The sequence below is a fragment of the Heterocephalus glaber genome, unplaced genomic scaffold (genome assembly GCF_053883595.1).
Source record: "Heterocephalus glaber isolate CG9 unplaced genomic scaffold, H.glaber_assembly_v1.0 deba00001673, whole genome shotgun sequence".
Taxonomy (NCBI): domain Eukaryota; kingdom Metazoa; phylum Chordata; class Mammalia; order Rodentia; family Bathyergidae; genus Heterocephalus; species Heterocephalus glaber.
The window spans coordinates 13,560,561-13,587,721 of NW_028258410.1; the positions used below are offsets into that span (position 1 = coordinate 13,560,561).

Consider the following 27,161-nt stretch of genomic DNA (forward strand, 5'->3'; position numbering starts at 1 on the left):
CCTTCTTTCCTTTCCCCTTTCCCTCCCACTTCCCCTATTCCTTTAAACATTTTCTTCCTATTTCACAGTATCAATTATACATTTTGATTCTTATTTACACTTTTAGTTTTTCACACCAGAGAAACTATTTGGTATTTACACGTGTGTCCTATTTATTTCACTTAAGAGTATTGCCTCAATGTGCAACCACTTAGCTATAAATGTCTCTAGTTTCTCATTCTTTATGGCTGAGTAGTACTCCATTTTATAAAAAAACCACATCTTGGCCGGGGATTTAGCTCAGTGGTTCTGGTGCCTGCCTCGCAAGCACAAGGTCCTGAGTTTGATCTCCGGTACCAAAAAAACCCACCAAAAACAACCATATCTTCTTTATCCAGTCTCCAATTGATGAGCAATCCACCAAGCCTTTCCTTATAGAGGCTTCCGGGCTCATGACAGATAAATGTATTGCACCATTCAAGATGAAAGTGAAAATTCTGTCCCTGTATTTCAGTTATACCCAGGTCGTCAGAGGATAAAGCACATGTATCACATTGATGAAAATTCATGAAAAACAAGATCCATGTGTTACCTCCTAATGGTGTTCACAGAAGCCCAAGTCCCTGGGGAGGGGCTTTGCAGTCACCAGACGCCAGGGTTTTGGTACTGAAGCCCTCTGTCAGACCCAAGGTGCAGCAGGTAGTAAGTAAATCTGCCAGCTTTTCGGGGCTATTCTGCAGTCAGTGTGGAAACCTGGGGTCAGGTGTGTGGGGGGGATTCTGGGGTCGGCACTTGGAAGCAGAGTATCCTGGCATCCCTTCTCTCGCCCAGTCACTCTCCAGCCATGGGAGGGGCGGGGAACCCCACCCATTACCCTCTGATACCGAACTGGGCATTTCTCATGACGACTTGAGCACGGCTCTCCCATGATGGGCCTTGGAGTTTGTGTGATTCCATCCTGTGATTTTATCAGGAGCGATGAAGCCTGGAGCTGCAGCCGAGTCTGCTCTTTATTGATATAAACCCCATTTTCTTAAATATAGTGTCACTTCTTTGGTGTCTCGTATGTGCCAGGCCCTGTGCTAAGAGTCACATTGTTCTTTTTGATCCTCACAACAATCCAGTAGTGCAGGTACCATAATTATCTTCATTTTACAGAGGGGAAACTGAGGCACAGAGAAGGGAAGCCGTTTCTCAAGGTCACTCAGAGTCAGCACCTCCCAAACGGACTTCACACCCCAACTTCTGTGCTAGAGATGACGAGCATCAGCTTCCTGGGACAGTCTTCAGGAAATCAGGGCTTTATTCTTCGAACTTGTGGTCCTAAGAATGTCACCACTCACTGGTTTCCTGTCTTTGGCCAGTTACCTAACCACCCCGTGCCTCAGTTTTCTCATCTGTAAAAAGAGATAACAGCTTATACCTCCTAGAGTACAGAGAGGATTTTAATAAGCACAAAATGAAGTACAAACAGGTACTTTAAGAAAACTGCAAATATTCATTTTTTTATTAGTGCCTATTAGTAATACAGAAGAAGGATATTGGTACATTCTTATATTTTGATTATTTTCATCTCAATACACAGTGTGATCCAAACATACAGTTAGTGTTTAAATTTTTAAAAAACTTATTGCAGTAAGAGACACGTTGGTATCAATCCTCCTCAAAAAACTTCCCCTTAGGTGTCAGGAGAGCGGCGGCGGGCGGCGCCCTGCGGCTGGACGGGGCTCGAGTCGCGCCCCTCAGCCGAGGCCGAGGCCGATGAAGCAGCTGCCGCCACAGCAGCCGCCTCCGAAGATGGGGGATTTCTAGGAGCTGAGCACCCGACCGCGAGACATGGAGGCAGCCATGACAGCACAAATGAAGGCTCTCACGAAAGAGGACTTCCAGAACTGCTTCACAAAGTGGCAAGAAAGATGGCATAAATACTTATGAGAGAAGAAGAAAATGAGGCAAAGACTGAAAGTGTGCAGAAAACAGGTTTCATCAAAGGACCAGTGCTCAAAGGTGTCGCCTCTAGTCGATTTTTGCCCAAAGGCCCCAAGACAAAAGTTAATTTGGAGGAACAAGGACGACAGAAGGTGTCATTCAGCTTCAGCCTTACAAAAAAACTTGGCAGAATAGGTTTCTTACTGCACTTGGCAATGAAAAATAAAATGATACTCCAACTCCCCTGCTTTATCTCAAGTGGATTCAACTCCTAAAATTAAAGCGGACATTGGAGATACCTTAGCTACTACAGAAGAATTTCCCCCACCAAAATCAAGAGTGGAATTGGGCAAAATTCATTTTAAAAAACATCTGCTTCATGTAACTTCCAGGCTGCTGCTGGCTACTACCTCAGCAGTAGCATCTCCATCTCCTCCCCCAGTACAGTTACCAGCAGTTACAGCAGAATCAACAACTATAGACTCACCGCCTTCTCTCCACCTCCACCTCTTCCAGCTCCCCAAGCCACAGCACCCTCATCACCAGCACCAATAACAGGGGCAGTGGCCTCGCCACACACACCAGTAACTGTTCTTGTGACCGCACCACTAGCCTTACCAGTAGATGTAGCAGTTAGAACTCTGAAAGAACCGCCAGTTACACTTGTAAAAGTCTTTAGAAGTGGCTACTAAGCAGGACATTATATCTAACAGTTCAGAAGAACACAAAACTCACAATCTGAATGATCCAGTAGATGGTCCCTCACAAAAAGAAGATTCCCGTATTGGGAAGGAAGAAGAAATTCCAGATAGTTCTAAGATTAGTCTGAGCTCTAAAAAACCAGTTTCTAAGAAGAAATATTCACAATTTGAAGGCTCATTTTTTGGCTCAGAATCTGATGAAGATTCTGTATGGACTTCCTCCAGTCAAAGATCACATGATTTAAAAATTTCAGCAAACATTGAAAAGGAAAGAAACAAAAAAGAGCTCAGCACCTTTAAAAAGTAAAGATTTAGGAAAATCTTCAAGGTCTAAAACAGAGAAGATAAATATTTTAGCTACTCAAAACTTGAAAGAGATACTCGGTATGTATCTTCCCGATGTAGATCAGAAAGAGAGCGAAGGCGGAGTAGGTCTTGTTCCAGATCTGACAGAGGGTCTGGCGCTAGTCTATCCTATTCCCGGTCAGAAAGATCTCATTATTATGACTCTGATCGACACTACCATAGTAGTTCTCCTTATGGAGAGGACACGCTATTCTCGGCCATGTATAGATAACAGGGGATGAGAGAGTTCTGACTCTGAAGATGAATATGAGATGACATACTCAAGGCGCACCTCATCTCATTCCTCCTCTTACAGAGACCTGAGAACATCATCCTATTCTAAATCTGATCGGGACTGCAAAACTGAGACCTCTTACTTAGAGATAGAGAGAAGAGGAAAGTATTCTTCCATAGTAGAGAGAGAATCCAAAAGGACTTCAGAATATGAAGCAATAAAAAGATGTTGTTGTCCTCCTAGTGACCTGGGATTCCGATGGGGGTCCTCATATTCCAAACATGATTATAGTGCTTCCCGTTACAAATCTGTCCTTTCAAAGTCTATACCCAAGTTTGACAAATTTAAAAATTATTTCTGTTGTACAGAATTAAATGAGGAAAGCAAACAGTCTCATTTTTCTAGTTTAGAGACTCCTTGTTCAAAAGGTAGTGAATTCAGAACAGTTAGTAAAATTCCTGAAAGAGAAAAGACTGGGTCTCCACCTCCATCAAATTGGTTAAATGATTCACCTACTTTAAAAAAGCTAGATGAATCACCTATGTTTTAAGTCAGAATTTATAGGATGTGATAGCCATGATAGTATTAAAGAATTGGACTCTTTATCTAAAGTGAAGAATGATAAATTAAGAAACTTTTGTCCCATTGCATTAAATATAAACAGATTGCCTGGGGCAGAATCTGATGTGACAACATTTTGCACTTCTAAAACTGATGCTGTTTTGATGACATCTGATGATAGTGTGACTGGATCAGAGGTATCTCCTTTGGTCAAAGCATGCATGTCTTCATCAAATGGATTTCAGAATATTAGTAGGTGCAAGGAAAAAGACTTGGCGGACACTTGTATGCAGCATAGTAAGTCACAAAGTCCATTTAAAGAAACAGAACCTTTGGTGTCACCATGCAATGATAACATCATGTCTTTGCCAGTTATGACTACAGATTATTCTAAAACAGTAAAAGAACCAGTTGATATGAGAGTTTCTTGCTGCAAAACCAAAGATTCAGATAGATATTGTACTGCAAATGGGAGTAACCCTTCTTTGTGTTATTCTGAAGCTGAAAATATTAAGCCTTCAGTTATGAAGATTTCTTCAAATAGCTTTAATAATGTACATTTGGAATCAAAAGCAGTTGTATGTGATAAGAGAAATCTGACAGATCAGCACTCAAAATTTACATGTGAAGAATATAAACAGAGTGTTGGTAGCACTAGTTCAGCTTCTGTTAATCATTTGGATGATTTATATGAACCTATTGGGAGTTCAAGTATTGGTTCATCTCTTCAGAGTCTTCCACCAGGAATAGAAGTGGACAGTTTGACTCTTGCCATGTGGTGAGAACACATCTCCAGTTCTGGATGGAGTGCTGAAGAGTAAAAAGAGCACAGAGGTTTTAAAGCATACAGGGAAAGAAAAAATAGTAGACGTAGGTAGTGGCTTTTCTAATTCAGGAAAGGCATTTGCTTCTTGGGAAAACAGGCATAATAATGAGCTCTCTGGGAAATGTTTGCAAGAGGCTCAAGAAGAAGGGAATTCCATATTGCCTGATAGAAGAGGAAGACCAGAAATCTCTTTAGATGAAGAAGGAGTAAGGAGGCATGCGCATATAGCTAATGACTCAGAAGTTGTACTTTCTTCTTGTGATTTGAATTTAACTATGGAAGATGATGGTGTAACTTACACCTTAAAATGTGATAGTAGTAGTCATGCCCCTGAAATTGTGTCTACTGTCCATGAAGATTATTCTGGTTCCTCTGAAAGTTCAAGTGGTGAAAGTGATTCAGAAGATACAGGTTCTGATGACAGCAGTATTCCAAGAAACCGTCTCCAATCTGTTGTGGTTGTGCCAAAGAATTCTACTTTGCCTATGGAAGAAACAAGTCCATGTTCTTCCTGGAGCAGTCAAAGTTATAAACATTATTCTGACCATTGGGAAAATGAGAGATTAGAGTCAAGGAGACATTCATATGAGGAAAAATTTGAGAATATAGCAAGTGAAGGCTGTCCTCAAACGGAAAAGTTCTTTTTTCATAAAGGCACAGAGGAGAATCCAGAAATTTCTTTTATACAATCCAGCAGAAAACAAGTAGATAACCACCTGCCTGAGACTGCCCACTCGCAGAGTGATGGTGTTGATAGTGCAAGTCATACAGATGTGAAATGTGACCTTCCGGGTCACTCAAATTCAGAAGAAATAACAAAAGACAAAACATCTAGGCAACAAGAAGAGCTACCAGTTTATGCTTCTGATGATTCTGAAGCTATCCCAAGTAAGTCTCTGCAGCCCACCACTTCCCCTAACAGGCCAGATAGTAGACTTGGAAAAACAGAGTTGAATTCTTCTTCTTCTTGTGATATCTCATGCATGGATGGCTTGCACTCATCAGAAGAGCTCAGAAACCTAGGGTGGAACTTCTCTCAACAAGAAAAGCCCACTACCACATATCAACAACCTGACAGCAGTTATGGAGTCTGTGGTGCACACAGGTATCAGCAAAATGCAGAACAATATGGTGGGAACCATAATTACTGGCAAGGCAATGGCTACTGAGATCCAAGATCAGCAGGGAGACCTCCTGGATCTGGGGTCGCTTATGACCAAATTCAAGGGCAGGTTCCAGATTCCCTAACAGATGATCGTGAAGAGGAAGAGAATTGGGATCGACGGGCTGAATCTCACTTTTTAAGCCAGTCTACTAAGTTTCTTCTGTCCCTTCAGAAGGACAAGGGGTTGGTGCAAACACCTGAAATAAGCAGCAAATCCATTAGGGACTCTTTAGCTGTAAATGAAAGAAAAGATTTTTCAAAAAAACTTAGAAAACAGTGATATTAAAGATCGAGGGCCTCCTACAAAAAGGAGGCAGGAATTGGAAAGTGATTCTGAAAGTGATGGTGAGCTTCCAGATAGAAAGAAAGTTAGAGTGGATACAGAGCAGGGAGTGACATCAGTGCCCTGGGTTCAGAGCTGATTGGGTCTTCCTGTGTCATGGATGACTTCAGAGACCCACAGCGATGGAAGGAATGTGCCAAGCAGGGGAAGATGCCTTGTTACTTTGATCTTATTGAAGAAAATGTTTATTTAACAAAAAAGAAAGAAGAATAAATCCCACCGGGACATTAAGTGAATGCAATGTGAGTGTACACCTCTTTCCAAAGATGAAAGAGCTCAAGATGAAACAGCATGTGGGGAAGATTGTCTGAATCATCTCCTCATGATAGAATGTTCTTCTCAGTGTCCAAATGGGGATTACTGCTCCAATAGACAGTTTCAGAGAAAACAGCACGGAGATGTGGAAGTCATTCTTACAGAAAAGAAAGGGTGGGGCTTAAGAGCTGCCAAAGATCTTCCTTTGAACACCTTTGTCCTGGAATATTGTGGAGAGGTACTTGATCATAAAGAGTTTAAAGCTCGGGTGAAGGAGTATGTATGAAACAAAAACATCCATTACTATTTCGTGGCCCCGAAGAACGATGAGATAATAGATGCCACTCAGAAAGGAAACTGCTCTCGTTTCGTGAATCACAGCTGTGAACCAAACTGTGAACCCAAAAATGGACTGTGAATGGACAACTGAGAGTTGTTGTTGTTGTTGTTTTAACCACCAAACTGGTTCCTTCAGGCTCAGAGTTAACATTTGACTATCAGTTTCAAAGATACGGAAAAGAAGCTCAAAAATGTTTCTGCGGGTCAGCTAATTGCCAGGGTTACCTGGAAGGAGAAAACAGTCAGTATCAGAGCCGCTGGAGGGAAAATGAAAAGGGAACACTCTCATAAGAAGGATTCAGTAGATGGAGAGCTAAAAGCACTGATGGAAAATGATGAAGGTCTTTCTGATAAAATCCACGTCCTCAGTTTATCCTAGTTAATGATTTGAACTGAAACTTTGGAGCAGAAACTTACCTGTCTCAAGCTTATTTAGAATACACACTCACAATCCTGTCAGAAGTCCTTTCTGGAATGACATAGGCTGTCTTTGTTATGGATCTGGATGGCAGAGCTTGGTGATGGTTGGCAAGGTAACCAGAAGCTTCAGGAAGAGATCATGAAGACCTTGGAGGACTTACCCATTTCTACTGAAGATATTTTGGAGGAAAGCACAGTACTTCCAATTACTCAGCATTGGTCTCAGACCAAGACCACCGCTCCTTGGTTGAGTGGAGAAGATGGGAATTCCAGTGAAAATACATCACGTGCACACCCCCCCTCAGTACACCTGATCCTTCTACCAAGCTGAGCCCGGAGGCTGACACAGACACTCCCAAGAAGCTCATGTTTTGCAGGCTTAAAATTATAAGTGAAAATAGCATGGATGGTGCAATCTCTGATGCAGCCAGTGAGCTGGAGGGCAAGGGTGGCAAAGAGGACCTTGATCAGTTAGAAAATGTCACGTGGAGGAAGAGGAAGAGATGCAGTCATGACAGCCATTCCCTGAAGAGCTGCCTGAATCCAAAGTTGAGAGTGAAACCACTATGGAGGCCAGTAAACTACGAAGGTTGGAACCGAAGCTGACGTGAGATGGAGCCCAAAGGGAGCAGTGGCAACAAGCTGGAAGAACCCATTGCTGAGGAAACACCATCCCAGGATGAAGAGGAGGGCGTGTCTGATGTGGAGAGTGAGAGGAGCCAAGAACAGCCAGATAAAACAGTGGATATGAGTGATTTGGCCACCAAGCTACTGGACAGTTGGAAAGACCTAAAGGAGGTGTATCGAATTCCAAAGAAAAGGCAAACTGAAAAGGAGAGTGCAGTAACTGAGCGAGGAAGAGATGCTGTTGGACTCAGAGATCAAACAGCTGCCCCAAAGACTCCTAACAGGTCAAGAGAGAGAGAGAGATCCAGATAAGCAGACTCAGAGTGAAGAGAAGAGGAAACGAAGGGACTCACTCTCACCATCTTCTTCTGCCTATGAGAGGGGAACAAAAAGGTCAGATGACAGGTATGACACACCAACTTCTAAAAAGAAAGTACGAATTAAAGACCGCAATAAACTCTCTACAGAGGAACGCCGAAAGTTGTTTGAGCAAGAAGTGGCTCAGTGGGAGGCTCAGAAACAGCAGCAGCAGCAGCTGCAGAATCTGAAAATGACATCACCACTGCCCTATGACTCTCTGGGCTATAATGCCCCCCCATCACCCCTTTGCAGGCTACCCACCAGGCTATCCCATGCAGGCCTACGTGGACCCCAGCAACCCAAATGCTGGAAAAGTGCTCCTGCCCACTCCCAGCATGGACCCTGTGTGTTCTCCTGCTCCTTGCGATCATGCTCAGCCCTTGGTGGGACGTTCTACAGGACCCCTTGCCACCCCTCCACCAGTGCCAGTGGTGCCACATGTGGTAGCCCTTGTGGAAGTGTCCAGTTCACAGTATGTGGCCCAAAGTGATGGTGTGGTACACTGAGACTCCAGCATTGCTGTCATGCTGGTACCAAGCCCAGGCCCAGTCCAGGGACAGAATTACAGTGTTTGGGATTCAAACCAACAATCTGTCAGTGTACAGCAGCAGTACTCTCCTGCACAATCTCAAGCAACCATATATTATCAAGGACAGACATGTCCAAGTGTTTATGGTGTGACATCTCCTTATTCACAGACAACTCCACCAATTGTACAGATTTATGCCCAGGCAATTCTTCAGTATATCCAGGGACAGCAAATTTTCACAGCTCACCCACAAGCAGTGGTGATACAGCCAACTGCAGCCGTAACCACACTTGTTACTCCAGGGCAGCCACAACCTTTACAGCCACTGGAGATGGTTGTGACAAATAATCTACTCGATCTGCCACCCCCATCTTCCCAAACCAAAAACCATTGTCTTACTTCCCAACTGGAGGACAGCCCGAGATCCAGAAGGGAAGATTTATTACTGCCATGTGATCACAAGGCAGACTCAGTGGGATCCGCCTACTTGGAAAGCCCAGGAGATGATGCCAGTCTTGAGTATGAAGCTGAGATAGATCTGAGAATGCCAACATATGATGAAAACCCCATGAAGACATCAAAAAAGCCCAAGACAGAGGAAGAAGACACTTCCAGTGAGCTGGCTAAGAAAAGCAAAGAAGTATTCAGAAAAGAGATGTCTCAGTTCATCGTCCAGTGCCTGAACCCTTACTGGACACCTGACTGCAAAGTAGGCAGAATCACCACAACTGATGATTTCAACACTTAGCTGGAAAGCTGACTCATGGTGTTATGAACAAGGAGCTGAAGTACTGTTAAGAACCTGAGGACCTGGAGTGGCATGAGAATGTGAAACACAAAACCAAGGAGTACATAAAGAAGTACATGCAGAAGTTTGGGGCTGTTTACAAACTCAAAGAGGACACGGAGTCAGAGTGACCAGTGGGGCCAGGGTGGGAAGATGGCTGATCAGACAGGCCAGACTGGGAGAAGAAATTCTGTGGGCCTGTGTCCCGCCCCCACCCACTGTCGGGCTGTGTGACTGATGACATGTCACCCTGGGGACTCAAGCTTGCAGGTGTCACCCGAAAGCCACAAAATGAGTTCCATCTGCAGATGCCCCCTAGTTTTGAGCAGTTGGGCTGTGGTTAGAGGTCATCAGAGGCAATGGCCCAGGGAAGAGCCTGGCCAAGCCTGGCTCGACTCCACTTTCCACCTGGGTCTTCTCCTTGGCGATGCTGTCAGTGCACAGAACCATACGCGTCCCCTCCCAAGACCCTTGACCCTGACGATCTGTATTATATTTTAATGTATATGTGAATATATTGAAAATGATTTGTTTTTTCTTGGTTTTTGTTTTGCTTTAGCCTCCTATGTGCTAGGGTCACAGAAAGACTTTGTAAGGGTGGGTGAAGTTCTCCTGCAAGGTTTAATTTGTTTTCATGTAAATATTCCAAAGCAGGCTGCCTTGTGGTTTTGGCTAGCCCTGTGCTCTGTTGATAAGATTGATTTACTGCTTAAAATCACTTTACTTTATCCAATTTTTACTGACCTTTTAATGTAAAAAATAAAATGAATTAAAGAAAAAGAAAAAAAAAAATCCCAGAAAACTTCCCCTTATTTCGAACGAGCTCATCCCATGGTTCTTGCCACTTTCTGAAGCAGCTCTGGAAGTTCTCTTTCATGAGTGTTTTTAGTTGTGCTATCCTGGCTTCCTTGGTTCCTGAATTCATTCAAAACATTTACCTTTCACGGTCATTTTGACTTTGAGGAAGACACAGAAGTCACATGATGCCAGATCTGGTGAATGAAGTAGATTTGTTTTTATTTGACAGAAATTGCCATGAGCAGTCGATCAATGGGGGGAGATAATAAAACGTGGTGAATGTTTAAATTAAAAAATTTATTATGGTAACAGGTACATTGCTATGAATCCCCCTCAAAATTCTCAGAGTATACCCCCTTACACTTATCCCATCATTCTTGGTAGTGTGCTTTTTAATCTAAGTTTTAAAAAATTTAAGTACTCAACGTATTTTTTAGTTACCCCTTGTATATTTTTAGATTGCTCATCTGAGAGAAAATATGAGATGTTTAACTTTCTGAGTGAGTCTAGCTTAATTTGCTTAATATTGTGGTCATCAGTTCCATCCATTGTCTTGCAAATGATATGAGTTTGTTTTTCCTTCCTCTGAGTAGCATTCCATGGTGTATATATGTCACATTTTCTTTATCCGTTCATTTGGTAATGGGCCTGTAGGATGTTTCCACAGCTTCACTCCTGTGAATTGAACTGCCATACACATGGATGTGTGTGTATCTCTACAGAGTGTAGTACACCTGGGAGTGTAGTTTTTTGGGAATTATTCATACTGAGTTTCACAGTGGTTGTACTAGTTTGCATTCCCACCAACAATGTAGAAGTGTTTTTCTCTCCCCACATCCTCACCAGCATTCATCATTTTTTGTGCTCTTAATGATAGCGGTTCTGCCTGCGGTAAGACAGAATCATAGTGTAGTTTTTTTTTTTTTGCTTTTGGTACCGGGGTTTGAACTCGGGACCTTAAGCTTGAGAGGCAGGCGCCGGAAACACTGAGCTAAATCTCCGGCCCTCTTAGTGTAGTTTTGATTCACATTTCCCTAGTGGCTAAAGATGTTGAACATTTTTTTTCACATACGTATTGGCCATTTCTACTTCTTCTTTTGAGAAGTGTTTATTCAATTCATTTTTCCACTTATTGATGGAGCTGTTTAAGTTTTTAAATTAATTTTTTAGTTCTTTATGTATTCTAGACATTAATCCTCTATCAGAAGAATATTTAGCAAGAATTTACTCCCATTCTGTAGTTTGCCTCTTCACTCTTACTTCTTTTGCTGTGCAAAGCTTTTTAGTTTGATGTAATCTTGTTTGTTGATATTTTTTGTTACTGGGGATCAAACTCAGGACCTTGTGCTTGCAAGGGAGGTGCAGTGCTGGTGAGCTAAATCCCTGGCCCTGTTGATTTTTGATACCATTTTCTGTGCCAATGGGATTTTATTCAGGAAGTCTTTATCAGTGTCTCTGGCTTCAAGTGGTTAACCTAGGTTTTTTTCTAGCAGTTTCAAAATTTCTGGTCTTAAATCTAGATCTTTGGTCCATTTTTATTTGACTTTATTACAGGGAGGGGGAGAAAGGAGAGAGAGAGAGAGAGGGAGAGAGAGAGAGAGAGCGAGAGAGAGAGAGAGGAGAGATAGATAGATCTAGTCACAATGTTCTACAAGTGGATATCCAGTTTTCCCAGTGCCATTCGTTAAACAGGCTATCTTTTCTCCAGTGTGTGTTTTTGGTCCCTTTGTCAAAGATCAGATGGCCTTAGGTGCTGGGGTTTGTTTCTGTGTCTTCTGTTCTATTCCATTGGGCTACACGTCTGTTTTTGTGCCAGTACCATGTTTATTACTATATTTATTACTATGGCTCTGTAGGCTAATTTGACATTGGGTATTGTGTTGCCTCCAGCCTTGCTCTTGTTGTTTAGGATTGCTTTGGCTATTCTGGGTCTTTTGTGTTCCTATATGAATTTTAGAATTGTTTTTTCTGGTTCTGTGAAGAATGTTGTTGGTATTTATCTTAGTTATTTTTCTCTCATTGTTGAGATAAATTACCCGACACCCACAGCTAAAGGAGGAAAGGTTTATTTGGGTCCCAGTTTGCAGAGGTTTCAGCCCAAAGTTGGCTGGCTCCAAGGCAGGGTGGCGTGGCAGAGGAGAAACAGTCCATGGCAGGCAGAAAGCAGCAAGCAGCAAGTGATGAGCAACCACAGCAGGCCTCTTTCTGTCCCTTATATTCTATCCAGGTCTCCTGCCTTAGGTAGCACTCACACCCAGGGTGGGCCTTCCTATTATTCACCTCCAGAGCTATGCCAAACCAATCAGTGGACCAATTTAACAATCACACACCCTTGATCCCAGCCTCACACGCTCTAGATCCAGCCACCTCTGAAAAGCCCCTCCTATGTCCTCGTGAGGCTTTGAGGGGACCTCTGGACATCAGCCATGATGGCATTTTAATAGAGATCATATTGGGTCTGTAGATTGCTTTGGTAATATGGACATTTTAACAATATTAGTTCTGCTGATAAATGAACAATGGAGGTCTTTCCATTTTCTGTCTTTCTTCTTCAATTTCTTAAGTGTTCTATATCGTAGTGGTCTTTTACCTCCTTAATCAGGTTGGTTACTAGATATTTAATTTCTTTTTGGGGCTATTGTGAATGGAATTGTTTTTGTTCTTTCTCAGAGGGTTTACTATTGACAAATTGGAAAGCTGTTGATTTTTATGTGTTGATTTTGTATCCTGCCATTCTGCTGAATTTGTTTATCAGGTCTAAGAGTGTTTGGTGGAATTTTTAGGTCTTCTGAGAAAGGGGCCATCCCATCCTAATAGGTACTTTTGGAGCAAAGATGGAGTACATTTTAAAAATTGTTTCCAGCAACAAAACAAAACACCCTCCAGACAGATGCTCTTTGTTCTTTGCATTTCCCTTCACTATACTGGAAGGGGAGGTGGTGTCCCTTGATCAAGGTAGAAAGAACAAATGTTGTCTTTGCTGGGTGGTCAGGGCTGTTCCTGCTGTTGAAATGCAGAGCTTGTGGAAAGCACCAGCAGCAGCAGCTCAAGAGTCTTCTAGAAGGGAAACCTTGGTAACACAATGGCTCCTCCTTGAGATTTTCAGATAGGAAGTCCTACCAGGATTTGGGGGTTGGAGTTTCTATTAAGAACCAGGGGCAGGGAAGAGAAAGAGTTCCAGGAAATAAAAAGCACTGTGGGGGTAGATTTGTGAGATTCAGGAAATAAAACTGTATTTTGTTCAAATCGCTTTATTCATTTCCTTTGTAGAGTTGCCAGAAAAAAGAATAATAATTTTGGAAATACTGGGAATTGAACCCAGGTCTTTGTGCTGTGACAGCTATTCCACTGAGCTAAATACCAAGTCCTTTTGCTATTTTGAGACAGGGACTAAGTTACCCAAGCCTTAAACTCATGATCCTCTTTCTCAACTTCCAAAGTAGCTGGACTGCAGGTTTGCCCCACTATGCCGGGCAAAAATGGAGATGCTTTTAGTATGAATATGTCCTGTATAATATTTGGTTTATATTTACAGAAAAATGATAGGTGGCTTATCTGCAATTCAGATTTAACTGAACACTCTAGTTTACCTAGCAACCTACAGAGGAGACCAGTGAAATAAGCCCGTGGTTGGATCTGACATGGGACTGGGAGTAGCAACTGGTAACCTGCTGAAAAGGGAAGTAAGCTTGGGAGGTCAGGGGCCAGGGACTCTGGAGGTTGAGCATGTTTACAGGGCCTGTCCCACAGTGCACTGGGGTCTGAGCTGCAAGGGCTGAGGTGTGCTGTCTGCAAGTGGGTTTCCCACATGGGTCAATCCAGATCTCAAAGAGCTTGCATCTGTTTGTCCTTGGAGACAGATCTAAGCAGCACTGAGCACTGATACCAATCCAAGCACCAGTGCCGGGGTGGCTGGGATGTGGACTGTTGGATTCTGGGGCAGTGGATCATCTCACTCCTCTGCTTCTTCTGTCTTTCCTCTAAAAGGGAAAGGCCTTTTCAACGAACTGTGTTAAGATATACTTTACTGTCATAAAATTCACTTGTTTCAAGTGTGCGATCAGTAATTACATTGAGTTGTGCTGCTTTTGGCTCCATTCTAGTTTAGGACATTCTCTTGTCCCATAAGGTCCCTTGGGCCTGCTGACCATTAATCTTCACCCCACCCCAGCCCCAGGCATCCACCGATCTACTTTCTGTCTCTAGCAAATTTCCCTTTCTGGGCCTGTCTTGGAGAAGGAGTCACACAAAATCAAGTCAGTTTTGAACACACAAATGTCCTGGGGCAGGAGTGAGGCTGGCAGACCGGAGTCTGGTAAGCGAGGAGGGGCTATGGACAGGAGAGCTGAGCAGTGCCCAGCTGAGCCGCTGGGTTTTATTCAGAATGCGACAGGAGACGCGGACGTGTGCTCTGCTCTGCTTCCTGGTTTTCGGAGACTGCGGTGGGCACTGTGCGGAGAACGGATGTCGTGGAGCTGAGGTGGGTTCCGGCCAAGGAGGCCCATGGCTCCTTTAGCTCCCAGCCCCACCGAAAGGCACAGCATGCACAAGGACTGGTCTCCTGAAGGCAGTTTGGAGTCCTGCTGCACAGATGGGAAACTTTGGGGTCTGAGGGGTGGGCAGCGCCCTGCAATGACAGTGTCCGATCCCGACTCCATGCTATCAAATGTCCCAAGTTTCCTGAGGGAGCTTGAGCACTTCCTGCCAGTCCAGTCCTATACTCTGGGGAGAGGGACAGCACCGGGAATCTGTTTTTCCAGCTTTTCAGGTGCCTCTGCATTTGAGGGCCCCTTTTCTGAGTGGTTTTGTCCCCCCCAGAACCTGCAATAGTGCCTCTCAGAGCCCTGCCTCACCCTCTTCACCTGCTCTATGCTTTGCTTGCTTAACAGCTCGTTTTCACTCTTTCTGAGCTCTTCTGGCTGGACTTGCTAAACCAGGCCAGCAGGAGTGAGTCAGCCTGGACCTGTGGTGATTCACACCCCCTTCTGGGATGCCGATAGCTCCTTGTTTGCTTCATTTCATTCCTACCAGTGGGTGCTCTGTGCAGATGTTGCCAAAAAGGGGGAGAAGAATGAAAAATGATTCCTTAAGAAGGAAAACTCAAGAAGATTTCAATTAGGATCTGTTTGGATTTCCCCAGCCTTTTCCTTTGGACTCATGAGATTGAGCTGATACAATTGCTTGTAAGGAAGCTAGGTTGGTTCTGACCTTCCGGTGTGGAAAATCCTCTTGTCCTGTGCCTACATCTCAGCTGCAGGAGGCCGTGCTATGCCTAGTGGGTTCTCAGGCCAGCACCATCAGCAGCAACTCAGTGCCTGCTGGAGATGCAGAGTGCCAGGCCCCATCCAGCCTTGTTGCATTAATCAGCTTCCCGTTGTGGGATGGAACACCTGCATTTACAGCGTAAAGGGGGAGAGGCTTATTTTGGCTCACAGGTTCAGAGGTTTTGGTCCATGGCTGGGCTCCAAGGCAGAAATGTCATGGCAGGGGACAGCCGCTCACCTCGAGGCAGCTAGGACAGAGAGCCAGAGTGAGCAGGAGGGGCTGGAGGTAGAGCACAGCCCGTGAGGGACAGCCCTTGTGGGTGGGCTCTGCCAGCTGGGCACACTCAGCTTTCAGCTCCTCAGTGGGTAATGGAGGTAATCAATGGTCTCACGGTCCAGGCGTGGCCCTCAACAAGCCCCGCCTCTGGACATTGCTGCTGGAGATCGAGTTCCCAGTGTACGAGTCTTTGGGGCACACTTGGCATTTAAATCCTAACCTCCGTGAATCAGATCTTGCCCTCAACAAGATCCCTAGGACATGTGGTACACATTCCTGTTGGAGAAGCCTGGGAATAAGAACTGGATTTCTGGGTGATATTAACAATAGGGGTCATGTCAGTGGTGTCTGGCACTGCTATAAGCCAAGGAGCCTTCCTGGATGACCTCCATGAACTTCTCAACAGTGCTCGACCTCAGTGCTGGCATCACGCTTGATTTCCTTTGTGAAGGAGCTGAAATAAACCATCTCCTTCTGAGGGACGCAGTGAGGGTGGGGCCCCACATGGAATTCAGGTCTTGACCAGCCCTGAATGGTGGGCACCGTGTTCCATCGTTAGTCTGCTTGAATGTATTGAATGTGACGTTGCCAGTTGTCCCCGTTCATTCACGAGCTCCGTCCTCAGATAAGTTCTGAGTGCTTTGCTGGACCACATCCCTGCCGGGTGCAGGGTGGAACCCCTCTTCATCCCATTCCCAGTGTGGGTGGTTCACCGGAAGAGGAAGAGAGATGGGTATAAATAACTGAACCTCTTCCTCTCACTCTGGGGACCCTGGTGTGTTTTGTGCTCCAAGTTTGGAGTTGAACTCAGCACTTGTAGTTTCCCCAAAGGGTAAGTCATCACGCTAGGCACTGGTAACTCCCATCATCTCACTGAACATTTTGTGGGGGGCGAGAAGAAGGTTTTCTTTGCACCTCATGCAAAGTGCCTCCTTCTTCCTTCTCTCTGCCCTCTCCACCATCCTCTGGATGAGCCTCTCCTACCGGTCACCCACTCCCCCACTGCAGACCACCTGGCCTTCGCCTGGCAGTCCCCAGCCCCGGAGCTGCAGCTTCTTGCCAGCTTTTGGAGACTCCACCCCCAAAAGTGGGTCTTTCCCTGGCGCTTTGGCAGCTAAGGGAGCCTGGGTTGCCAGAGTGTCAGTGCATTCTGTACTTCAGGGGTGCGACAGGGCTCCATCCAGTAACCATGTGGTCTCCAAAGAGGAGGGGAGGGCTTAGCACACAGGCAGTGCCGTGCCGCTGTCCAGGGTTCCACCTTCTGTTTCACTGCTTAATTAACGATCTCAGTGGTGCTCGGCCTCTTTTTTACTCTTCGTATAATACTTCAGATCAGAGTTTACCTTAGATGATCTACTTTAGGGATTTCTTGTCATTTATATTGTTTTAAGCTAATTAATCTTGCAGGTGTGTAAGCTCAGCATGCAAAGCAGATCAAATTTGAGCTGGTCTTGTAGGGCTTGGAGCCCTTCACTCTGCTCGTCACAGCCCCTGTGTCCTCTCCTTTCCCCACCTGGTTTCTCTCTGCGCCTTCCACCCTGACTTCAGCCTCTGAAGAAACAGTTCATTGGCCTTTGTATCTGTCAGATACCGGTGGCTAAAAATGACCAACATTTAATAGCTTAGTAGCAGAAATGCCAGGATGAGAGTAGCTTCTCGCCCAGCTGGATCCTGACACCCAACTACTAGCAACAGAAGTCTCTTCCCTTCCATTGCCTGTTTCCTCTGATGTTAGCCTCACCCTCGCCCCATACAGTTGGGTAACCAGAGGCCTGGGTGGAGGAGGGCTCACTGGCCCAGTAGGTCAAGTGCAGGTATTGATATCCCAGGGCCGCTTTCACCTGCCCCCATTGACAGGTGTGGGCCAGCCACTGCCTTGAGGCTGGAGAAGAGCTGGGGACAGTGTCACCTGAGCTGTAGTGTGGAGGCCACAGTAACCTACAACTTCGGTGGACAAGGACAAGGCTTGGAGATTTGAGTGCACTGAGTGTGGCGCTGCCAGCCCTGAGGATGACCCAATGAGCCCAAGACAACAGGACTCCTTCCTGAGTCCCTGGAGCCCAGAGCTCTGTGCTCTGCTGAATGTCAGCTCTGAGCTTCCTCCATTTTGCTCCTCCATCCTTTCAGCTCCTCCTTCCTGATAAACAGAGTCCTTCAAAGCCACTCTTGGGTCACTTCTCCCTAAGGACCATCTGTGACAACGCTCTTGTGTTCCCTCTGATGTCGTGTAGGATGTGCTAACTTCTTCAAAAATCCCGCACACATCACAGAATCTATGGGTGGAACACAAGAACTGTTTCCTCTTACCATTAAAAGTGAAGCAGTGAGGGCTCGGGCTGACTGATGGCCAGTGACCCATGCAGTGTTTGTGCAGATGAGCTGACCTCTGGGGTATTTTGTGCAAATGTGTTTCTTTGGCTGGCAGAGCTCACAACTTCATCCACATTCTCCACCTCCTCTCCTTTGACTGCTCTTGGGAAAAGTAGTCACGATTTTGCTGTGACCGAATGAGCAACGTGGCGGAGAGGACAAATTGCAAGGACTGTTCTGCGTACTTATGACACCTCAGTAAAAACACACAAATAATACAGCTGAATGAATTTGCACAAATGAGTCCAGAAATACAGTGCCAGAGATGTGTCCCAAAGCCTCCCTTATGCCAACCAATGGAGGATTTAATGATAAAGTCACAACATAGCAGCTGCTGGAGTCCTACTTGGCTTACAAGATTCGCCTGCAGCCCTTCTTAGACTTAGAGGGGCATCGCTCTGATTTCTCTTTAGTGATTCTTTCTCCTGGTGAATGAGCTGAAAGTGAGTGTAGCTTCTTTGAGATAGGTCTTAGACACCACGGGGAGATACCTGAGGGTTTGCTCAGGACCAGTGTTAGATCCTGGGAGGACTGAGCTACTATGCTGAGTTCTTCCCATTTATCCCCTCACCCCCCACCTCTCACTCACTCTTTCTTTTTTGTGGTAGTGGGGGTTGAACCCTGGGCCTCACTCATGCTAGGTGTCTCAGTTGCTCTCTCATCACTGAGACACAATACCCTAACCCACAACTTAAAGAAGAAAAGGTTTATTTGGATTCATGGTTTGTAGATGTTTCAGTCCATAGTGGGTTCCAAGGCAGGGCAGCCTGGCAGCAGGGTATGGGAGAGGAGACTTGCTCCTGGCATGGCAAGCAGGAAGCAGAGAGAGGTCGAGGAGAGAGAGGGATACACCGTCCAGGCCATGCCCCCAGTGATTCAACTCCCCTAACCAGGCTTCGCCTCCTGAATCACATTTAGCCGTAAACCCATCAGTGACTAATCTACTGATGAGTATCACATCCCCAAGATCTAATCACTACACTGAGTAACTGATCTACCCCCACTGAGCTACATCCGCATCTCTTACTTGCTTTTTAAGAGAGCCTTGAACCCCAGCTGCAGAGTACTTGTTAGTGACTCATTTTACAGCTGAGAAAGTTGAATTTCAGTGATCGTCACAGGGCAAATAGGAGACGCAGGGCTTGAATACAAGTCTCTCTGACTCCAGAGACTGGACACTCTGGGAATCAAGACATCTCGGCTTGCAAACTCTGCTGTCAGAGCTCCATGCTTACATTTGTTGCATTGACTAGTGCCCTTGTCTCTCTGCCCATTTTTAGTTTAGCTCATATCCTGGTTAAAAAAAAAAGAGAGAGACGTCAACAGAAAATGTCAACAGTGTAGTAAGTTCCCTGACAGAGGCATCTGTGGGGGCTGCGGACCTTGGCCAGGGCCCTGGGCAGTGACCTGTGTTAGTAACATGCAAGCCCTGGCATGTGCTGCTTGCCCTCCTCAATTGCCAGGCTGTTTCACTTACTCCAACAGCACCTTTTCTGAGACTGACTATTTTCTAGGCATGGTGACAGCCATTGACTTGTGTCACCTAGGCAGTGTGCAAAACACCAAAAAACAACAGGCTGCCTCAGAAACTTCCAGAAGGAAGAAGGTGGAACCCCCATTTTACAGCAGAGCAGTCGAGGCTCCCGGAAGTGAAAAGACTAGCCTGAGGATTCACAGCCAGTTCTGTCTGGACCCCCAAATCTTCCTTTCTGATGTTACAGCCTGGACTCAGGGGTCCTTCCTTGTGGGTTTTGTGTCTCTCTGAGCACTAAAGGAAGGTGAATTAGGCGCATGTCCGCTGTGACCCAGAGGGCTGGTGACCATTTTCTTACCATCCCCTCTCACCTGCTCTCTAGCCTGGGTGGAGGACTTAACCTCTGTGATCCAAAGGTCCCTATCTCTGGGCTAAGAGCTCACAGTGCCTAGCTGGTGGGGTTTGGTGAGGATGAAAGGAGTTAATATATTTAAGTGCTTAGATTGTATCTGCATGCAGTGAGCACTGGATAACATCATAGTAATTTCAGTCCTATAAAGATGTTCCTAGATGCAAAATGTTGAGTTCTTCTGTGGAAGGAGTTTTTTTGTTTTAAATTCTGTATTTTGTCATCTAGCTCTTACCAGTTTCTAGATCTACATCGGCCCCTGCATGCCCCCATGTTCACATACGGTAGATGACATCCCCATGAGAAGGGTGACAGGGAGGGATTTCCGGCTCCTGAGGTGTTGGGGCTGGTATTCTTTAAGGGTGATCAGCGCTTACTGGTGCAGGTGCCTCCCTCAGGTGGGTGTGTCATGGGGGTCACAATCCCCCATGGACCTGCGAGGTTTCAGGTGTCTGAACTCGGCCTCTGATCTGCTGGTGCAGAAGCCACAGACTGCTTTTCTCAACTCAACACCGGGTGCTGTTCTCACCCACATTGGAGACCGCTCTGTTTTCTATTGTCTTGGTTGGAATGCCTGCGGATTTAAATGTGTGAGTCGTCACTTATGCATCAAACCCATTTTTAGTGACTGTTTTTATCTACCTGGCACTGCTTTCTAGTTGGAGAGATTGATGAGAATCAAACAAACAAACCAAAAGATACATAATCGCAATAAGAGATCTGTGATAAAACAGTGATGACATGAATGACCGAGGTCATTTCCTGGGGACTTGGGGTGGAGAATGTGTAATCAGAGGCATCAGTCCCAGGAAGGTCAGGAAAGAGACTTCAGACAGAGGAGACAGAACACACAAAGGTCCTGGGGCAGGATTGAGGCCGGCAGACCGGAGTCCGGTAAGCGAGGAGGGGCTATGGACAGGAGAGCTGAGCAGTGGCCAGCTGAGCCGCTGGGTTTTATTCAGAATGCGACAGGAGACGCGGACGTGTGCTCTGCTCTGCTTCCTGGTTTTCGGAGACTGCGGTGGGCACTGTGCGGAGAACGGATGTCGTGGAGCTGAGGTGGGTTCCGGCCAAGGAGGCCCGTGGCTCCTTTAGCTCCCAGCCCCACCGAAAGGCACCGAAATCCACCCCGGAAGACCAGCGTGCACCCGGCCGACCGGCGCCTGACGCCTCGGACTTGGAGATGAGGGTGGGAGGCGAGTGTCGCTGAGCAAATGGATGAAAATCGTGCTGTGCTTTTATTTTGCCAAATGAATTATTTTCAATGTGTTTGGTTGCGGCGGGTGGGGAGCGTAGAGCTGGAAAGTCCATTGGCAGCAGAGCCCAAGTCCTGCTAGGGGGCCCCCGGAGGGAAATTCGCATTTTCAAACTTGACCGCCAGTGGGCGCCCCAGGCCCACCTGAGACGGGGTGGTGGAGGAGGCCGGGATGCCCCGACTTTCAGGGAAGTTTCCTGAGAAACGGATGCCAGGAAGAGGGTCTGTAACTTACCTCTCCCGTGCCTCCCACCCCGGCCACCTGGAGTCCTAGGAAAATTTTAGCGCTTAACACGACAAGCTGGACCCCCTGAATTCAGTAACCTCTTTCTGGACTCAGCTGCAAACATACGGACAGTGCATGGAGGAACCAGGCAGCAGGGGCTCCCCGGGCCGCGCATGTCCCCAGGGCCATCTGGATCCCACCCAGCAGAATTCCTAAGCACAAGTCCCCAACCTGTCTTTGCTCAGATGCTTCCTCTGCAAAATTAAGGACAATGACGCATCTTCCTTGTAGGGCTGTTGCAGGGTCCACGCAGCTATGCCCGTGAGGTGCTCGGCACCGTGGTCTGCAGATAAGCAGTTCACATCGGGCACCTCCAAAAGCCCCCAATGACATGTGGTCCTCAACCCCGGAGCAGTGGTGTAATCTCAGCTACTCAGGAGGCTGAGGCAGGAGGATTGCAAATTCAAGGCGAGTTTGGGTAACTCAGTGAGACCCTGTCTTGAAATAAAAAATAAAAAGGTCTGGAAGTGTAGCTCAGAGGCGGAATACTGTACCTGCCTAGCAAGTGGAAGGCCCTGGGTTGAGTTCCCAGTACCAAAGGGGGAAAAGAAGAATGAAAGGAAGAAAAACAGAAAGAAAGAAGAAAGTGTCCCCCAATGAGCGGCCACATCCTGATGTGTGTCCGAGTCAGCTGCAGAGTCCTAGGGCCCACCCCTGGGCAAGACTCCTGCTGGACACAGCCACAAAACCCTGGGACTCAGTTTCTTCATCTGCACCTTGACGCATCTATGTTAGGGGTTTGGTGATAGCATGAGATGAAATAATGTGGGAACTGATGTAAAAAGAAGAAAAGTGAGTTGTTTTCCTCTTGTTTACACAGAAAAAGCACACCATAATTCCAAGAAATGTTAATACAATTTCCAGACAATTTGTTTTCCCTTTTCCATGTTGACTTACTGAGTGGCAGCAGATGAGTCTTGTTATTTGGGTGTCTGGATTAAAATAATGAGGAGTGATGGTGGTGTAGAAGCCCCAAACCTGGTATTTTTGGAAACTAAATGGGAGGTTTTGGTAGTTAGGCTAAAAGGCATTGCCCTAGAAAAGGCTGTCTGATGAAGGGGGCTATTTGAGCCATTTATGCAACGGTTCCTGGGCTTCAGTGTAACAGGCAGTGGCTACGGCAGGACCCAGGGGGATGCTAGGAGGTGTACCACAGTGTGACACCATTTAGCAGCCACAAAGCATTTTATTATTTCCAAACATCACAAGAAACAAGAGGCTTTGTTTATACAGGCAGAAATTCTTCACATACAAAACAAAATCACAAGAAACGATTGGTTTTATATGAGCAGAAATTCAAGTACACCCCCATCCTGATATATTTCAGCATAAGATAAACACATGATGGCACACCAAAGATGCAGCACAATACATGAATTCCTGGCAGTGCGTGTGTGTGTGTGTGTGTGTGTGTGTGACAAATGCAAAGGATCCAGGCCAAGAAAGGACCTGGCGGATGCTCCCAACTTCCTGCCAGACACAGCGCTGGCCTGTAATCTAACCCTGCTCACGGGAAGGAATTGCTTTATTTGACAAGGTACGAATGTGAATAACAGTGTCACCCAACTCTAACATCATGCGGCGCAAAAGGGACAATGAGCCAGAAGATGGTCTCTTTCGGAAACATGAAGTGTTGACTTCATTGTGTGACAGAGTCACAGTTACTCTGAGCAGAAAAGAGCTCTGGAGGAAGCCACAGGGTAGTTCTGCAGTTTCTCAAAGAACAATGAAACAGTTTCTTGGAAAAAAAATTATACATATATATCCTTCCACCCACGAGCTCCTCTCTTGTTTTAAAAGCAGTAAAGAATAATAAGAATATCTTTCTGTTTTTTAAAAAAGTAACGTATACCTTGAAATTGCAAGGTCTTAAAATACGAGAACACAACAGTTATAGTCTGATCACCCACAGGACTTTCTCTTTTCCAACAGATTTTGAAAGCGACCTTAGATTTCATGCACAGAACCCCAACAATAGCAACCACCACAAGAGCAGCAGAAGTAGAAGCGGGCGACAGCTCCCTGCTGTTTTAGAAGCTGGCATGAATGAGAGGGTAAGAAGGGCATGCAGCATCTTATCGCTTCTTCCACAGAGATATAGCTGTCTTGAGACTGTTGTTTTACCGTAAATAAGCTAATAGGCTAGGAACTCAATCTTTCACAGAATAAGCACAAAGATAGCTACCTGTGTAGCTGGCAGCTGGAGGGCTGAGCTGAGAACAGCTCTGCTTGCAGGATACTTGAGCCACCTTCCTGTTCACCAGGCTCCTCCAGCCCGGCTGACGAGGCAGCCAGGGGACCCGTGAAGTGGGCAGCCGGCAGGCAGGCGCCTGGCCTGGGCGGACACACGCTGGGGCCTCGCTGGAGACTGGCCGCCCCACCCCAGGCCCTCCCCTCCAGCCTGTTCTCTGTCCCTTTCCAAAGAACCTCATGGTCGGTGACACACTTTTCTGTCTCCCAGCAATGTTCCTTTTCCTTTCTAAGCATTGCGGCCGGGTGTGGAGCCGAGGGGGCCTGGGCGGTGAGTCTCCGGGTCCTGACTTCCATCCTATCTCAAGTTCAGGCCACCGCATCCACAGATAATCTCCTTGAAGGTGTTGCGGAGCTCCAGGCTGCGGAAGGCGTAAATGAGCGGGTCGATGACCGAGTTGCACATGATGAGAACCAGGTAGGTGTTGAAGTGGGCAGTGTAGCAGATGCAGTAGGGGTTGGTGGGGCAGGTGATGATGAGGACCAGGTGGAGGAAGAAGGGGGCCCAGCAGAAGATGAACACGCCCAGCAGGAGGGTGATGGTGACGGCGCCCTTCATGCACGAGTGCTGCTGGGGGGCCGCCCCGTCGGCGGGGGGCAGCGCCGCGATGCGCTTCACGTGCAGCCGCGCGAAGAGGAACATGTGCACGTAGAGGGTGCCCATGAGCAGCATCATGGCGAAGAACATGGTGATGAGGCACACGATGACCATCTTGCTCTCGGAGTAGACGATGAACACCACGCCGCAGACGCCGCAGCAGGCCCAGATGCCGGCGATGAGGCCCAGGGCCCTGCGCCCCGTCATGATGCTGTGGTAGCGCAGCGCGTAGAAGATGGTCACATACCGGTCCACCGCGATGGCCAGCAGGTTGCAGATGGAGGCCACCAGGGAGATGCAGATCATGGAGTCGAACACGTTGTCCATGTGCTGCACGAAGCGGTCCTCCAGGCGCAGGTAGTCCCCGCTGACCACGGCGATCATGACGGTCTCCAGGGCGTTGGACACGCTGACCAGCATGTCGGCCGCGGCCAGGCTGCACAGGAAGAAGTACATGGGCGAGTGCAGGTTGGCGTTGCGGACCACGGCCAGGATGACCAGCACGTTTTCCAGCAGGCTGACGACGCCCAGGGCCAGGAAGACCTCGGGCTGGATGAAGACCTGCTCGCAGAAGCCGCCGCGGCTCTGGTTGCCCGGAGAAGGGGGCGCGCCGGGCTCCGAGGCGTTGGGCAGCGCCGGGTGCGCAGCGGGCGGGCAGCGGGACGCGCTCATGGCTGACGGAGGCCGAGGCAGTGTGGTCCCCGGGAAGGGCTGGCCCGCTCCGACGCTCAGGGTCGGTCCTTACCTCGGGGCAGAGGGGCGAGAGGCACGCGGGGGCACCCCGCTCCCCCGGGGCGGGGTGCGAACCCCCGATCGCCGCCTTCCTCCCCTCCGACCCCGGCCCGTCACCCCAACCCGCCGGGCGCTAGGGCTCAGCTCCGCTCACCGCCAGGCGGGGGTGTGGCGCTGCTCGGCAGACCTGAGGGGCAGCATTCAGCGCTTAAGCCTCGGCCGGGGATAAACAACTCCTCCCGAATCTTCGGCGCAGCGAAGCGGCCACTGAGCGTCCGGCGCCGCCTGACTGACAGCCAGCGGCCGCTTCCCGCGGCTTCCCGGGGGAGACCGAGCAGCGCGCCGGCGCCCTCTGCAGGCCGGACTGCGCGTCTGCACCGGCGGACGGCGCGGCTCCCGCGGGTCCTGAACGGCAGATCTGAGCGCTTGCAAAGAGCCCAGCACCTGCTACTAGGCTGTCGACTGGGCTGAGGGGTATAGTGGTGGACAGGACAGTCCGCACTCTCACCTCTGCCGAACTCGGAGGGTGGAGTGGAAGAAGAGAAATCGGGCAACGGTGGACACAGCTTGAAGCAACTTCGACTCAAAATCCCCACAATGAAGAGAATAACGCAACCAAGGGAGTCACACGAAATTTGTTTGATTTCCAAGTGGATTTAAAATCCATGCTTGCACTTTCTTGAAGTCCATTAAGAGTGTGGTGTACAAGGTTAAAAACAGTGTAAATGCCTTAACTGAGATATTTATTGCTAAAGAGCTGCTAACAGTCACCCAATCCTCAGGGAGCGTGTGCTCTCCCTGCTGGGGGAGTCTGGCCTCGGTGTCCGTGGCTGCTGACCCAGTGGGGTGTTCGGGTGCTGAAGGTTGGGGTGGCTGTGGCGGTTTCTTAAAAAACGAGACGAAAGTGAACACGGACTGACTCTTCCTGTCGTCGAAGACTTCTCGTAACCTACGAGGCTGCTGGATCGCATTTCACCCACACGAGCACGCCTCTGAACACTGGAGGCCGCCCTCTCGCAGGTCCTTGATACAGAGCTAAACTCACGTCATACAGTACAGTGCAGTGTGGTGAACACTTGAACAAGCGATGTCCGAGGGGTTGGGAGGCAGCAGACAGGATGAGCATCTAAATCGCTTCTGGGAAGAAGAGGTGGTTCCGGGTGTGGAGACTGGCGGTGGGGTGGGGCTGGGCTGAGGGAGGGTTGCTGCCAGAGGGTTCCTCTGCCTGTAGCCAGGCAGGAGGCAATACCTCCAGGACCATGGGAGTCGCCTTGGATTGCGGGTGCAGGGGCCCCCCATGGCCTCCCTGGATCAGGGCAGGACCCAGACAAGTGTGTGTCCAGTGTCAGTAGGTGAGCAGGGCGTAGGCAAGGTTGAAATCTGCTTAGAAGGAAGTCTGAGTTGTTGAAGTACGGAATGTGGTTTGCTCTGGCCAGTGTGTGGAACTGGGAGGCACGATTTCAGAAATGAGGCCACACAAGTTCGACTGAAGTTTTCTGCATGCTGGGAGACAACACCAGCCACGTGTGCGAGGAGGCAGTGGATGCCGAGGCAGGGACTGGTGGCCAGGGTGAGATGAGATGGGGTCTGCGTTCGAGAGCAGATTGGAAGGGGATTCACTGGGGCTGGGCAGTGCAGGGCAGAGGGAGCCTGGAATACTCAGGGGGAGAGAGTAGGGGCCTGGAGCAAGGGGCTGTGTGGCCTGGAGAGAGGGGAATCCTGGAGCGCAAGACAGGCTGGGTGTGGGAATGCAGGACAGGAGCCCCTGGGGGCAGCCCTGCTTCCCTCTTAAATGACGCTGGAGATGGGGATTGAACTGGGGAGAGAGGAAGGCAGAATTTCTCAGTTGCTCTGCTAACATGATGTGCTTGCAAGTGCAAGTTAAAGCTTGGTTCGTGTTACATGTGATTCTGCAGATGGATCAGAAGAACTCAGAAAACACTGAGTTCCTTTGCCCCCTCCCACTCGTACACACACACACACACACACACACACACGTACACACTCATACATCCAGACACACACTGAAGATGGATTAATGATCTAT

The 27,161-nt window shown here is 47.7% G+C and overlaps 1 protein-coding gene, 1 long non-coding RNA gene and 1 pseudogene across 3 annotated transcripts in view; 2 read left to right on the top strand and 1 right to left on the bottom strand.

Annotated features, from left to right (window-relative positions):
- The window catches only part of LOC110344559 (uncharacterized), a 146,897-nt gene that overhangs the window by 54,303 nt on the left and 65,433 nt on the right, over window positions 1-27,161 (top strand). The gene's annotated exons all lie outside the window — the stretch shown is intronic.
- On the top strand, window positions 1,741-10,135 carry LOC101725207 (histone-lysine N-methyltransferase SETD2-like; annotated as a pseudogene).
- Window positions 22,711-25,382, bottom strand: Mc3r (melanocortin 3 receptor). Its single transcript, XM_004858018.3, has one exon. The coding sequence runs from the start codon at window positions 25,052-25,054 to the stop codon at window positions 24,083-24,085; it is 972 nt and encodes a 323-aa protein (XP_004858075.1). The 5' UTR covers window positions 25,055-25,382; the 3' UTR covers window positions 22,711-24,082.

Coding starts and splice junctions, on each gene's coding strand:
- Mc3r (XM_004858018.3), bottom strand. CDS start 25,054: ATGAGCGCGTCCCGCTGCCCGCCCGCTGCGCACCCGGCGCTGCCCAAC.